The 15,363-nt window shown below is 50.4% G+C and overlaps 1 protein-coding gene across 1 annotated transcript in view; it reads left to right on the forward strand.

Annotated features, from left to right (window-relative positions):
• Nucleotides 1–12,502, forward strand: part of ASMTL (acetylserotonin O-methyltransferase like) — a 37,010-nt gene extending 24,508 nt beyond the window's left edge. The window contains exons 8-13 of the mRNA XM_038757230.1: nt 2,554–2,716; nt 3,589–3,749; nt 6,824–6,947; nt 7,958–8,101; nt 10,480–10,602; nt 12,083–12,502. Of these exons, the coding sequence (XP_038613158.1) occupies nt 2,554–2,716; nt 3,589–3,749; nt 6,824–6,947; nt 7,958–8,101; nt 10,480–10,602; nt 12,083–12,312 (945 nt within the window). The 3' untranslated portion in view covers nt 12,313–12,502. The remainder of the gene's footprint in view (nt 1–2,553; nt 2,717–3,588; nt 3,750–6,823; nt 6,948–7,957; nt 8,102–10,479; nt 10,603–12,082) is intronic.
• Nucleotides 12,503–15,363: the final 2,861 nt, after the last annotated feature.

Raw genomic sequence — 15,363 nt, forward strand, 5'->3', positions numbered from 1 at the left:
TTAAGCCCTGGGGTAGATAATGCTGCGAGCCGCCCCACACCAACTTGGACATTCCTGAACTAGAGGAGCCTCAGTGACACGTAGTACAGTCAAACCATACCTCTGATTGCTAAATTTTTTACTTAATTTTCCCAACACACACTACTCACTCTGCTTCACCAAGGGATCGGTGCCCGTCTGCCAACTCTTTTTCTTTCAACTTCCAAAGCCCGTTGGCTTCCGCTGCTCCTTTCCTGCTGCTCCTTTCCTGCTGCTCTTCTTCAGTATTCCCACTCCAGGTGCTTTTTACGGCCTCATCACCCCTCAAATCCATCCCGCCCTTTTATCTGCTTTAGGTGCAGCAGCTGTGGCTCTTTGTGGCAATCATTGATTGGTCCGGGCCCCTTACGAGGAGGGAACTGAGGCCCAGAGAAATTCATTCATTCATTCAGTCATATTTATTGAGAGCTTACTGTGTGCAGAGCACTGTACTAAGCGCTCGGGGAGTCCAAGTTGGCAGCATCTAGAGACGGTCCCTACCCAACAGCGGGCTCACAGTCTAGAAGGGGGAGACAGAGAACAAAACAAAACATATTAACAGAATAAAATAAATAGAATGAATATGTACAAGTAAAATAAATCAATAATAAAGTAAATAGAATAAATATGTACAAGTAAAATAAATCAATAATAAAGTAAATAGAATAAATATGTACAAGTAAAATAAATCAATAAATAGAGTAATAAATCCGTACAAACATATATACAGGTGCTGTGGGGAAGGGAAGGAGGTAAGGCGGGGGGGATGGAGAGGGGGAGGAGGGGGAGAGGAAGGAGGGGGCTCAGTGTGGGAATCAATCAATCAATCAATTGTATTTTTTGAGCGCTTACTGTGTGCAGAGCACTGTACTAAGCGCTTGGGAAGTCCAAGTCGGCAACATATAGAGACGGTCCCTACCCAACAGTGGGCTCACAGTCTAGAAGGAGGAGACAGACAACAAAACATATTAACAAAATAAAATAAATAGAATAAATATGTACAAGTAAAATAAATACAGTAATAAATATGTGCAAACATATATACATATATACAGTGCTGTGGGGAAGGGAAGGAGGTAAGGCGGGGGGATGAGGAGAGGGAGAGGAAGGAGGGGGCTCAGTGTGGGAATCAATCAATTGCATTTATTGAGTGCTTACTGTGTGCAGAGCACTGTACTAAGCGCCTGGGAAGTACAAGTTGGCAACATATAGAGACGGTCCCTACCCAACAGTGGGCTCACAGTCTAGAAGGCCTCCTGGAGGAGGTGAACGCTCAGTAGGGCCTTGAAGGGAGGAAGAGAGCGAGCTTGGCGGATGGGCAGAGGGAGGGCATTCCAGGCCAGGGGGACGACGTGGGCCGGGGGTCGACGGCGGGACGGGCGAGAACGAGGCCTAACGGTGAGGAGGTGAGCGGCGGCAGAGGAGCGGAGGGTGCGGGCTGGGCTGGAGAAGGACAGAAGGGAGGTGAGGTAGGAGGGGGCGAGGGGATGGACAGCCTTGAAGCCCAGGGTGAGGAGATTCTGCCTGATAATGATGCATCCAAGGTTCCACGGCAGATCAGGGCAGAGGGGGATTAGAATTCAGGTCCTTCTGACCCCCCAGCCCGGGCTCCATCCACTAGGTCACCCTGCTTCGATTCTGAGAGCTTACTGTGTGCGGAACACCGTACTAAGCGCTTGGGAGGGGACGGCACGAGAAGCAGTGTGGCTCAGTGGAAAGAGCCCGGGCTTTGGAGTCAGAGGTCATAGGTTCAAATCCCCGCTCCGCCAACTGTCAGCTGTGTGACTTTGGGCAAGTCACTTCACTCCTCTGCCTCAGTTCCCTCATCTGTCAAATGGGGATTAAGCTTGTGAGCCCCCCGTGGGACAACCTGATCACCTGTAAGCTCCCCAGTGCTTAGAACAGTGCTTTGCACATAGTAAGGGCTTAATAAATGCCATCATTATTATTATTATTATTATTAAAGAGATGGTAATTGAAGCCGTGGGAGCCTGATTATCTTGAATCTAAGAGAAGCAGCGTGGCTCAGTGGAAAGAGCCCGGGCTTTGGAGTCAGAGGTTATGGGTTCAAATCCCGGCTCTGCCAATTGTCAGCTGTGTGACTTGGGGCAAGTCACTCACTTCTCTGTGCCTCAGTTCCCTCATCTGTCAAATGGGGATTAAGACTGTGACACCCCCCCCCACCCCGTGGGACAACCTGATCACCTTGTAACCTCCCCAGCACTTAGAACAGTGTTTTGCACATAGTAAGCACTTAATAAATGCAATTTTAAAAAAAACACAACAGACACATCCCCTGGCACACCAAGAAATCATTCGCCCAGTGGCATTATGGTTGAAAAAACCAAAATCACAATCCATCCGTGGTATTTATTGAGTGCCGACTATGTGCTAGAGCACTGTACTGAGTGCTTGGGAGAGGACAGTGTAAAGAAGGATGTTCTGGTGCCTTGGTGGGGGTTGGAACTTCGTCCGAGGGGCAGCCGGGCTCCCCCGGAGAAGGAGCTGAGGGGTGGGGGTCTGTTCCCGGAGCAGGCCCTGTTCGTGGCCTCCAAACTGAAGCTGTTCGATCTGCTGAGCGGCGGGAGCGTACTGGACGCCTCAGAGGTGGCCCGGGAGACCAACGCATCCACTCAAAGGACCGAGGGGCTCCTCCAGGCCTGCACCGCCTTGGGGCTTCTCCACAAAACCCAACGAGGTAACGACATCTTCCTGCCGTTCGGATGATTCCCGCCACTGTTTGTTGAGTCAGAAGGTCGTGGGTTCAAATCCCAGCTCTACCGCTTGGCTGCTGGGGGACCTTGGGCGAGTCACTGTGTCTACCAACTCGAACTGTAACAATACTAATAATAAGGGTAATAGTTGTGGTCTACGTTAGGCGCTTGCTATCTGAGGTCATGGGTTCGAATCCCGGCTCTGCCACATGTCTGCTGTGTGACCTTGGGCCAGTCACTGAACTTATCTGAGCCTCAATTACCTCACCTGTAAAATGGGGATTAAGATTGTGAGCCCCACGTGGGGCAACCTGATCATCTTTTATCCCCCCCCCACCGCTTAGAACAGTGCTTTGCACATAGTAAGCGCTTAACAAATGCCATCATGATGATGATGATGATGTGCCACGCACCACTTTTCTAAGCGCTGGGATAGATATGAGATCATCAGATATTATTATAATCTCCCAAGAACCGAGTGTAGTGCCCTGCACATAATAAGCGCTCAATAAATACCGCCGATTGACTTCACTTCTCCATCCGTCTCCCCCTCTAGAATGTGAGGTCATTGTGGGCAGGGAATGTGTCCGTTTATTGTCCTACTGGGCTCTCCCAAGCGCTTAGTCGGGGCTCTGCAGAAAGTGAGCGCTCTATAAATAGTCGAATGGGTGAATGACTCTGTGACAGGGAGATTGAGACTGTAAGCCCCGTGTGGATCAGGGACTGTGTCCAACCTGATTACCTTGTATCATCACCCCATTCATTCCGTCAGTCGTATTGAGTGCTTATAATAATGATAATATTATCATTATTACTGTCAACTTTATTCTTCCTGAGATCGGATGTGGTTTTCCAGGCTACAGCAACACGGAACTGGCCAACGCGTACCTGGTGTCCGACAGCGACCGCTCGCTTCATGGCTACGTCGTCCACTCGAACGACTATTTCTGGCCGGTCTTTACGCACTTGGAATCGGCCATCAGAGGCGGGCCCGGTGAGACACGAGATCCGCTTCAGGTACTGGAGAACGGGGCTAAATTTGTTCCCCCCCAGTGTAATTTCATCATGGGAAGGGACTGTGTCCGTTTATTGTTGTATCGCACCCTCCCGAGCGCTCAGTCCAGCGCTCTGCACACAGTCGGCGCTCAAGAAATTCAGCTGACTGAGGTATTTATTGAGCGCTGACTGCGTGCAGAGCACTTGGGAGAGGACAGTCCAGCAGAGTTGGTAGACCCGGTCCCTGTCAATCGGTGCTATTTTTTGAGCGCTTACTGTGTCCGTTTATTGTTGTATCGCACCCTCCCGAGCGCTCAGTCCAGCGCTCTGCACACATTCGGCACTCAAGAAATTCGACTGACTGACTACTCCGACAGTGGTATTTATTGAGCACTGACTGCGTGCAGAGCACTTGGGAGAGGACAGTCCAGCAGAGTTGGTAGACCCGTTCCCTGTCAATAAGTGCTATTTTTTGAGCGCTTACTGTGTCCATTTATTGTTGTATCGCACCCTCCCGAGCACTCAGTCCAGCGCTCTGCACACGGTCGGCGCTCAAGAAATTCAGCTGACTGACTACTCCAACAGTGGTATTTATTGAGTACTGATTGCGTGCAGAGCACTTGGGAGAGGACAATCCAGCGGAGTTGTTTGACCCGTTCCCTGTCAATCAGTGCTATTTTTTGAGCGCTTACTGTGTCCGTTTATTGTTGTATCGCTCCTCCCGAGCGCTCAGTCCAGCGCTCTGCACACAGTCAGCGCTCAAGAAATTCGACTGACTGACTAATCCAACAGTGGTATTTATTGAGCGCTGACTGCGTGCAGAGCACTTGGGAGAGGACAATCCAGCGGAGTTGGTAGACCCGTTCCCTGTCGATCGGTGCTATTTTTTGAGCGCTTACTGTGTCCGTTGATTGTTGTATCGCACCCTCCCGAGCGCTCAGTCCAGCGCTCTGCACACAGTCGGCGCTCAAGAAATTCGACTGACTACTCCAACAGTGGTATTTATTGAGCACTGACTGTGTGCAGAGCACTTGGGAGACGACAATCCAGCGGAGTTGGTAGACCCGTTCCCTGTCAATCGGTGCTATTTTTTGAGCACTTACTGTGTCCGTTTATTGTTGTATCGCATCCTCCCGAGCGCTTAGTCCAGCGCTGTGCACACATTCGGCACTCAAGAAATTCGACTGACTACTCCAACAGTGGTATTTATTGAGCGCTGACTGTGTGCAGAGCACTTGGGAGAGGACAGTCCAGCAGAGTTGGTAGACCCGTTCCCTGTCAATCAGTGCTGTTTTTTGAGCACTTACTGTGTGTAGAGTGCTGGACTAAGCGCCTGGGAGAAGAGAGTGCAACCGGATTAGCAGCCGTGTCCCTGCCTACAAGAAGCTTCCAGTCTAGAGCTAAGAGATGGGTCATGACTCCAAAAGGCTGCCAAGAAGCAGCGTGGCCTTAGTGGAGATTTATTTATTTGTTACTCTATTTATTTATTTATTTATTTTACTTGTACATATCTATTCTATTTATTTTATTTTGTTAGTATGTTTGGTTTTGTTCTCTGTCTCCCCCTTTTAGACTGTGAACCCACTGTCGGGTAGGGACTGTCTCTCTATGTTGCCAACTTGGACTTCCCAAGCGCTTAGTACAGTGCTCTGCACACAGTAAGCGCTCAGTAAATACGATTGGTGATGACGATGATGATGGAGATAGAGCCCAGGCCCAGGAGTCAAAGGACCTGGGTTCTAATTCCGGCACCACCTGTCTGCCCTTAGATGCAGTCCCTGTCCCATTTGGGGCTCACGGCCCATTTTACAGCCCCAGAGAAGTGAAGTGACTTCCCCAAGGTCACACAGCAGACAAGCGGTGGAGCCGGGATGAGAACGCAGGTCCTGGGCTTCACAGCGTGGCTCACTGGAAAGAGCCCGGGCTTTGGAGTCAGAGGTCATGGGTTCGAATCCCAGCTCCACCACATGTCTGCTGTGCGACCGTGGGCAAGTCACTGAACTTCTCTGAGCCTCAGTTACCTCATCTGGAAAACGGGGATTAAGACTGTGAGCCCCACATGGGACAACCTGATCACCTTGTATCCCCCCCCCAGCGCTTAGAACAGTGCTTTGCACATAGTAAGCGCTTAACAAATACCATCATTATTATTATTATTATTGTAAGGATGGGTTCAGTAGGACAGGAAGAGACGTGAGCTGACCGGATTGGGCACAGCAGGAGCTGGGGTGGTAAGGATTGACAACTCGAGCAGATGGCATGAGAAGCAGCGTGGCTCAGTGGAAAGAGCACAGGGCTTTGGAGTCAGAGGTCATGGGTTCAAATCCCGGCTCCGCCACTTGTCAGTTGTGTGACTTTGGGCAAGTCACTTCACTTCTCTGGGCCTCAGTTACCTCATCTGTAAAATGGGGATGAAGACTGTGAGCCCCATGTGGGACAACCTGATCACCTTGTAACCTCCCCAGCGCTTAGAACAGTGCTTTGCACATAGTAAGCGCTTAATAAATGCCATTATTATTATTATTATGGCTCACGGGGCCAACTGTGGTATCTGTTAAGCACTTACTAGGTACGAGCTTACAGTCTAGAGGGGGAGGCAGACCTGAATAGAAATAAAGAAATGACAGATGTGGACATAAGCGCCGTGGGGCTGGGGGGGGGGGCGGGAATGAACAAAGGGAGGATCATCATCATCATCAATCGTATTTATTGAGCGCTTACTATGTGCAGAGCACTGTACTAAGCGCTTGGGAAATACAAATTGGCAACATATAGAGACAGTCCCTACCCAACAGTGGGCTCACAGTCTAAAAGGGGATGTCCTAAGCGCTTACTAGGTGCAGAACGCGCTCGGCTAGAGCTCTGCCCTCGGCGGGCAACAGTTTGCCCTTTATCCCGTGGTGAGGGCCGGGGAGGGGGCTCGTTGGCGTCTGACCCTTCTAGACTGTGAGCCCACTGTTGGGTAGGGACCGTCTCTATATGTTGCCAGCTTGTACTTCCCAAGCGCTTAGTACAGTGCTCTGCACACAGTAAGCGCTCAATAAATACGATTGATTGATTGATTGACTGATTGACCCGCCGTGTGGAACATCCAGGATGACAGCGCAGAGGCCAGAGGCCGCTTGATGAGCGCCATGCACTGGACGGCCCGGCTGGCGGCGGGGGACGTGGTCACCGCCTTCGATCTGTCCCGCTTCCGCTCCGCCTGTGACCTAGGAGGTAAGGACCGTGTCCATCCCGATTACTTTATATCTCCCTCAGCGCCTAGTACAGTGCCTGGCACATAAGAAGTGCTTAGAGAAGCAGCGTGGCTCAGTGGAGAGAGCCCGGGCTTTGGAGTCAGGGGTCGCGGGTTCAAATCCCGGCTCCGCCAACTGTCAGCTGGGTGACTTTGGGCAAGTCACTTCACTTCTCTGGGCCTCAGTTACCTCATCTGCAAAATGGGGATGAAGACTGTGAGCCCCCCGTGAGACAACCCGATCACCTTGTAACCTCCCCAGCTCTTAGAACAGTGCTTTGCGCGTAGTAAGCGCTTAATAAATGCCATCATTAACCAATGCCATTAAAAAAAATACGGTGTCCAACCCTGACTAGACTTGCCCTTCTAGACTGTGAGTCCGTTGTAGGGTAGGGACCGTCTCTATGTGTAGCCAACTTGTACTTCCCAAGCGCTTAGTACAGTGCTCTGCACACAGTAAAAGCTCAATAAAGACAATTGAATGAATGAATGACTACCGTTCTCGGCTACTAAGCGCTTAATAAATAGCACAGTGATTAATGTGCCAGTGTCCCTGATAAGGCAGGCAGGGGGAACGAGGAGGTTTTCCTTTTCTCCTTAGGATTCATTCAATCATTCAATCGCATTTATTGAGCGCTTACTGTGTGAAGACCACTGTACTAAGCGCTTGGGAGAGTGTAACAGAGCAATAAACAGACACATCCCCTGCCCACCACGAGCTTACCGACTAGAGGGGGAAACAGACATTAATAGAAATAAATAAAATACAGCTATGGACCCATGAAGTGAAAGAGCTCAGAGGGGTGGATCAGAGAGAGGAAAGGGGCGGAACTCAAGGCCCTGACCTCTCATTCATTCAATGGTATTTATTGAGCGCTTACTGTGTGCGAAGCACTGGACTAAGCGCCTGACTACTGCGCATCCGTACGGGTAAATCCCAGCAGAGTGCTTTGGGCTAATATATCGGGTGGTGGGTTTTTTTCTTCTCCAGGTTGCACCGGGGCTCTGGCCTGTGCACTTCGACAGAATTATCCCAGCCTGGAAGTGACAGTGTTTGACCTCCCAGAGATCATCGAAAACGTTTCCGCCTTTTATCCGGGTGGACACCAACCACCGGGAATCACGTTCGTGTCGGGTAAACCACTACGGCTACTCCAAATAATCGTAAAGGAATGAAGTGCTTTACACGGGGTAAACTCCACGATAACAACTGGGGTATACAACATAAGCCCGCTGTCGCTGTCTCTATATGTTGCCAACTTGGACTTCCCAAGCGCTTAGTACAGTGCTCTGCACACAATAAGCGCTCAATAAATACGACTGAATGAATAAGCCAACTGGACCCAGTCCCTCTCCCTCACGGGGCTTGTCGTCTGAGGTGGAAGGAGAACGGGTGACTCACCTCCAAAGCGCTTAGTACAGTGCTCTGCACACAGTAAGCGCTCAATAAATACGATTGATTGATTGATTTTACAGATGAACAAACGGAGGCCCAGAGGAGTGCCCAAGGTCATAAGGCAGGGAAGTGGCAGTGGCGGGATCCGAACTCGGGTCCCCGTACTCCCAGGCGGAGTAAAGCAGCGCGGCTCAGTGGAAAGAGCCCGGGCTTTGGGAGTCAGAGGTCATGGGTTCAAGTCCCGGCTCCGCCAATTGCCAGCTGTGTGACTTTGGGCAAGTGGCTTCACTTCTCTGGGCCTCAGTTCCCTTATCTGTAAAATGGGGATGAAGACTGTGAGCCCCCCGTGGGACAACCTGATCACCTTGTAACCTCCCCAGCGCTTAGAACAGTGCTTTGCACATAGTAAGTGCTTAATAAATGCCATTATTATTATTATTATTATTATTATTACAGCCTGGACCTCCAAGTAATAAATGCCATTAATCATTATTATTATTAAAGACATCAAAACATGGTCACCTCAGGACCTTCAAGCTGAATGTCGATCTACTACTACTACTAATAATAATGATGGCATTTATTAAGCGCTTACTATGTGCAAAGCACTGTTCTACCTGATTAGCCTAGCCCATACTAAGCGCTTAGCAAATAGAAATTCATCTCTATTAAATGGCTGTCTGCCCCTCTAGACTTATAAGATCTTTGGACAGGAAATGTGTTTGTTTATTGCTGTATTGTCCTCTCCCAAGCTCTTAGTACAGTGCTTTGCACATAGTAAGCGCTTAATAAATGCCATTAATTATTATTAAAAACATCAAAACACGGTCACCTCAGGACCTTCAAGCTGAATGTCGATCTACTACTACTAATAATAATGATGACATTTATTAAGCACTTACTATGTACAAAGCACTGTTCTACCTGATTAGCCTAGCACATACTAAGCGCTTAACAAATATAAATTTATCTCTATTAAATGGCTGTCTGCCCCTCTAGCCTTATAAGATCTTTGGACAGGAAATGTGTTTGTTTATTGCTGTATTGTCCTCTCCCAAGCTCTTAGTACATTGCTTTGCACACAGAAAGCGCTCAAGAAATGCGATTAAATGAATAAATGAAAATCCCAGTCCCCATCTCTCATGAGTTTCACAGTCTAGGTGGGAGGAAGTAATAATAATAATAATGATGGCATTTATTAAGCGCTTACTATGTTTTAAGCACTGGGGAGGTTACAAGGTGATCAGGTTGTCCCATGGGGCGCTCACAGTTTTAATCCCCATTTTACAGACGAGGTAACTGAGGCACAGAGAAGTGAAGTGACTTGCCCAAATGGCAGGTCATTAGGCCCAAGACAGTACTGACCAGCTGTGCCACTTGGGAGCTGGGTGACCTTGGGCGAGTCACTTCACTTCTCAAGGTCTCAGTTACTTCATCGGTAAAATGGGGATTCAGACTGTGATCCCTGTGTGGGACAGGGACTGTGTCCACCCTGATTAACTAGTATCTACCCCAGTGTTTAGTACAGTACCTGGCCCATAGTAAGCGCTTAACAAATACCCTTCAAAGCCCTACTGAGAGCTCACCTCCTCCAGGAGGCCTTCCCAGACTGAGCCCCCTCCTCCCCCTCCCCATCCCCCCCGCCTTACCTCCTTCCCCTCCCCACAGCACCTGTATATATGTATATATGTTTGTACGGATTTATTACTCTATTTTATTTGTCCATATTTATTCTACTTATTTTATTTTGTTAATATGTTTTGTTTTGTTCTCCATCTCCCGCTTCTAGACTGTGAGCCCGCTGTTGGGTAGGGACCGTCTCTATATGTTGCCAACCTGTGCTTCCCAAGCGCTTAGTCCAGTGCTCTGCACACAGTAAGCGCTCAGTAAATACGATTGAATGAATGAATGAATGAATGAAATACCAGATGCCACAGTTAGAGTTCAATCAGTCAATCAATGGTATTTATTGAGCGCTTACTGAGTGCAGAGCACTGTACTAAGCGCTTGGGAAGTACAAGTTGGCAACATATAGAGGCGGTCCCTACCCAACAGTGGTCTAGAAACCTTCCGGCCAGCCGAACCGCCTCCTAGCAAATGTGCGTTTGCCTACCTAGGTGATTTCTTCCACGACGCTCTCCCCGAGGCCGACCTTTACATCCTTTCGAGAATCCTGCGGGATTTGTCCGAGGACCAAATCCAGACGTTATTAAGCCGAATATCGGCTGTGTGTAAGCCAGGTGAGGCGCTCCGCCTGCGGAAATGCTGTTCGGGGGCTTGTTCACGCCCCGATCCCTCCCGGTCTCCCTCGGAGATGCCAATTTAAGGGGCTGGGCTGCAGCCGGTGGCCTCCATCTGTTTCTTCAGGGGGTCTTGCGTGGGGCAGTCGGTGGGGTGCTCAGTCAATGTTGTCTGGGAGGGCACAGGAAGGTGGCACCGGGGGCACTTCTGCAGGGTGAGGGGGTAGGGCCTCGCTTTCCAAGGGAGAGAGAGAGAGATGGGCGAGAAGTGAGAAAGAGAAAAAAGACAGAGGAAGAAAAGAGAGAGAAGAGAGCAAGAGAGAGGAGGAGAAAGAAAAAAGAAAACGGAAAAAAGAGCAAGAGAAGCAGCGTGGCTCAGTGGAAAGAGCAGGGGCTTTGGAGTCAGAGGTCACGGGTTCAAATCCCTGCTCTGCCACTTATTATTATCATGATGATGGCATTTGTTAAGTGCTTACTATGCGCAGAGCACTGTTCTAAGCGCTGTGGGGGGGGATACAAGGTGATCAGGTTGTCCCACGTGGGGCGCCCAGTCTTAATCCCCATTTTACAGATGAGGTCACTGAGGCTCAGAGAAGTGAAGTGACTTGCCCAAGGTCACACATGTGGCAGAGTCGGGATTCGAACCCATGACCTCTGACACTTGTCAGCTGTGGGACTCTGGGCATGTCACTTGACTTCTCTGTGCCTCAGTTCCCTCATCTGTACACTTAGGGATGAAGACTGTGAGCCCCCCGTGGGACAGCCTGATCACCTTGTAACCTCCCCAGCGCTTAGAACAGTGCTTTGCACATAGTAAGCGCTTAATAAATGTTATTAGTAGTAGCAGTAGTAAGAGTAAGACTGTGAGCCCCTGTGGGACAACCTGATCACCTTGTAACCTCCCCAGCGCTTAGAACAGTGTTTTGCACATAGTAAGCGCTTAATAAACGCCATCATTATTATTATTATGTCACTTGACTTCTCTGTGCCTCAGTTCCCTCATCTGTATAATAGGGATGAAGACTGTGAGCCCCCTGTGGGACAACCTGATCACCTTGTAACCTCCCCAGCGCTTAGAACAGTGCTTTGCACATAGTAAGCGCTTAATAAATGCCATCATTATTATTATTATGTCACTTGACTTCTCTGTGCCTCAGTTCCCTCATCTGTACAATAGGGATGAAGACTGGGAGCCCCCCGTGGGACAACCTGATCACCTTGTAACCTCCCCAGCGCTTAGAACAGTGCTTGGCACGTAGTAAGCGCCTAATAAATGCCATTAATAAAATAAATAATAATAATGAGAGAGAGAGAGAGAAAAAAAAGAGGTGGGAAAAGAGAACAAGAGAGACAGGGAGAGAACGAGAGGAAGAAAAAACAGCCCCCCGACCTGTCCCATCCGATCCGGTCCTGTCCACCGGGGTCCGGTGGGGTAAGGAATTCCAGAAGCGTGTCCGGGTTGTTTTTCCCGTGGCTCCAGGCGGCGGTCTCTTGGTGGTGGAAATGTTGCCGGATGAGGAGAGGAGCCCGCGCCGCCCAGCCCGCGCCGCCCTCCACCGCCTCGGCGGGGGCCCGGGCCCTGGCCCGCTCCCGGCCCGCGCCCACTACGCTCGCCTGCTGGCCCCCCACGGCTTCGCCCACCTGCAAGTCGGGGGCACCGGGAGCCTACTGGATGCCCTCTTGGCCTTGAAGACCACCTGCCGGCACTGATGGAGACTGGTGGAGGGGAGGGGGCCGGAGGAGAGGGGTGGTCACTGCCCGTTGTGACCGAAAGGTAAACTGCTCAGCCGGTGGAGTCATTTACCTGAGGGGAAAAAAGACCCTTGGGAGTCTTAGGGAATGTGTCTGTTCTATTGGACTCCCCCCCAGCACTTACTACAGTGCTCTGTAAGCGCTCAGTAAATACCACTGATTGATTAATCGATTGTGGGCAGGAAACGGGTCTACTGACTCTTGCGTTGTCCTCTCCCAAGTGGTTAGTACAGTGGTCTGCACACAGTAAGCGCCCAGTAAAGACCACTGCCATCAAGTCTTCCCACCTCCATTCATTCATTCAATCGTCTTTATTGAGCGCTTACTGTGTGCAGAGCACTGTACTAAGCGCTTGGGAAGTACAAGTCGGCAACACATAGAGACGGTCCCTCCAGGAACCGCCCCCTCCCCTTCTTCAGCCTCCCGCGCCCCAAATCCCATCCTCTGTCCCCACTCCTCCCAAAGAATCAGTCAGTCAAGGGTATTTATCAAGCGCTATTATGTGCTGAGCGCTGTACTAAGCGCTAGAACAATATAACGGATACATTCCCTGACCGCAAGGAGCTGAGTTTGCCCAGGACCCAAGGTGACTGATATCCTGAGGAGAAGCAGCCTGGCCTAGTGGAAAGAGCCAGAGGGCGTTGGTTCTAATCCCGGCCCCGCCACCTGTCTGCTGTGTGACCTCAGGCAAGTCACGTCTCTTCTCTGTGCCTCAGTTCCCTCGGCTGTAAAACGGGGGTCAAGACTGGGAGTCCCAAGTGGGACAGGGACGGTGTCCAACCTGATGATCTTGTATTTATCCCAGCGCTTAGAGCGGTGCTCGGCACATAGTAAGCGCTTAACAAGTAACTACAGTTATTTATTATTAGGTCCTGGAAGGGGGGAGAGTCTTTGCCGTGGCCTCGTGGCCTCCTCGAGCCCAGAGCATTCAAAGAGGAACCAGGCACCTCGTCCCCCAACCCCTGATTATTCTCCTGGGCGTCTTTTTGGGGACGTGCAGGCTCGCCTCTGGACTCTAACCCTGCCCCCCCAGATCCACTCACGAGCCAAAATTGAACGCCTGGGAATTGTGCTTCCCATCTCTGTATGAATCCGTCGCCTCTGCTGGGTTCAGACGTTTGGGAAACGGTTTAAATGCCTGCCACCTCCAGATCTCAACAACGAAGTCCAAGAGGACTTTCAGGAAAAAAAGATGGTCTGAAACAAAATCCGCGTTTTTGTTTTTAATGGTATTTGTTAGACGCTCGCTACGCGGCAGGCACTGTACTTAGGCGCGGGGGTAGAAGCTCATCAAGTTGGACACAGTCCCTGTCCCCCATGGGCCTCCCAGTCTCAATCCCCATTTTTACAGAGGAGGCAACCGAGGCCCAGAGAAGTAAAGTGACTCGGCCAGGGTCACGCAAGAGATAAGTGGCAGAGCCAGGATGAGAAGCCAGAAGGGCTCCCAGGCCTGGGCTCTACCCACTAGGCCACAGGCTTCTGTTCCTCTGCTGTTCTGAGAAGTGAAGCAGCGTGGCTCAGTGGAAAGAGCCCGGGCTTTGGAGTCAGAGGTCATGGGTTCAAATCCCGGCTCCTCCACTTGTCAGCTGGGTGACTTTGGTCAAATCACTTCACTTCTGTGGGCCTCAGTGACCTCATCTGTAAAATGGGGATTAAGATTGTGAGCCCCACGTGGGACAACCTGATCACTTGTATCCCCCCCACCCCGCGCTTAGAAAGCGCTTAATACCATCATTATTATTAAGTGAAAATAATTCCTACTTCAACCCCCTCTTATTGCTCTTCACTCAGGTAGGTGAGCCCACTGTTGGGTAGGGACTGTCTCTATATGTTGCCAACTTGTACTTCCCAAGTGCTTAGTACAGTGCTCTGCACACAGTAAGCGCTCAATAAATACGATTGATTGATTGATTGATTGATTGATTGAAAGGTAAAAGACCTTTAGAAGTCAGAATTAGAAGTCCTCAGTTCTAATCCCTGATCTGCCACTTGCCTGCACAGTGACCCTGGGCAAGTCCCTTAACTTTTCTGGGCTTCAGTTCCATCCTCTGTAAAAGGGGGACAGGGACTGTGACCAGCCTGACAAGATCCATTCCAGTGCTTAGTACAGTGCCTAGCAAGCACTCGACAAATGCCATTAAGACAAACAAACAAACAGAGGAAATGTGGACCCTCGTACAACTTCCCTCACACCCCTGTCATCGTGTTCCTAGTTTAATCCGAGGCTGGAACGGGATTCATTCATTCAGTCGTATTTATTGAGCGCTTACTGTGTGCAGAGCACGGAACTAAGCGCTTAGTAACGGGATGAACCCCGAGAACCTAGTGAACCTGAAATCTGTCCCCAGACTTGCCCCCGCCATCGATTTCCTTCCTCTGAGAGGGTGAGAACGACAACCAGAAAGCAAACGAGGCCAAAGGCCGTGGGGAGGGGAGTTATTTCCAATCGAGCTTACCTATTTAACGTTTAATTTGTGAGGAATCCAGTGCTAAGCACTTGGGAGCCAGAAAACAGGACAGAGAAGCAGCTGGCCTAGTGGCAAGAGAAACCAGCCTGGGAATCAGAGGTCCTGGGTTCTAATCCACTTTGCTGGACGACTCAGGGCAAGTCCCTTCGCTTCTCTGGGCCTCAGTTCCCTCATCTGTAAAATGAGGATTAAAGATTGTGAGCCCCGGGTGGACAGGCAAGTGTCCGCCCCGCTTCGCTCGTATCCACGCCAGTGCTCAGTACAGTGGCTGGCACATAGGCAGCGCTTAACGTGGGTCGTTTGACAAAAAAACAGGTTGTTTGACACCGGGCGCTATCCACTAGGCCATGCTGCTTCCCCGGTTTGGGGGGATCGTCGGTCGGGGAAGGTTTGTTGGGAAACTGACTCCCAAAGGCCGTGTTTGATTTTCTGTCGGTTTCCACGTGGAGCGTCCGAGACAGAGTCCAAAGGGCACGGAGGTGACCTGGTTTCCCCCGCCCCCATCACCTTCCCCCCTCCGGCCTCGTGTCTATCCCACTCC

Source organism: Tachyglossus aculeatus, chromosome 15, assembly GCF_015852505.1.
Source record: "Tachyglossus aculeatus isolate mTacAcu1 chromosome 15, mTacAcu1.pri, whole genome shotgun sequence".
NCBI lineage: Eukaryota > Metazoa > Chordata > Mammalia > Monotremata > Tachyglossidae > Tachyglossus > Tachyglossus aculeatus.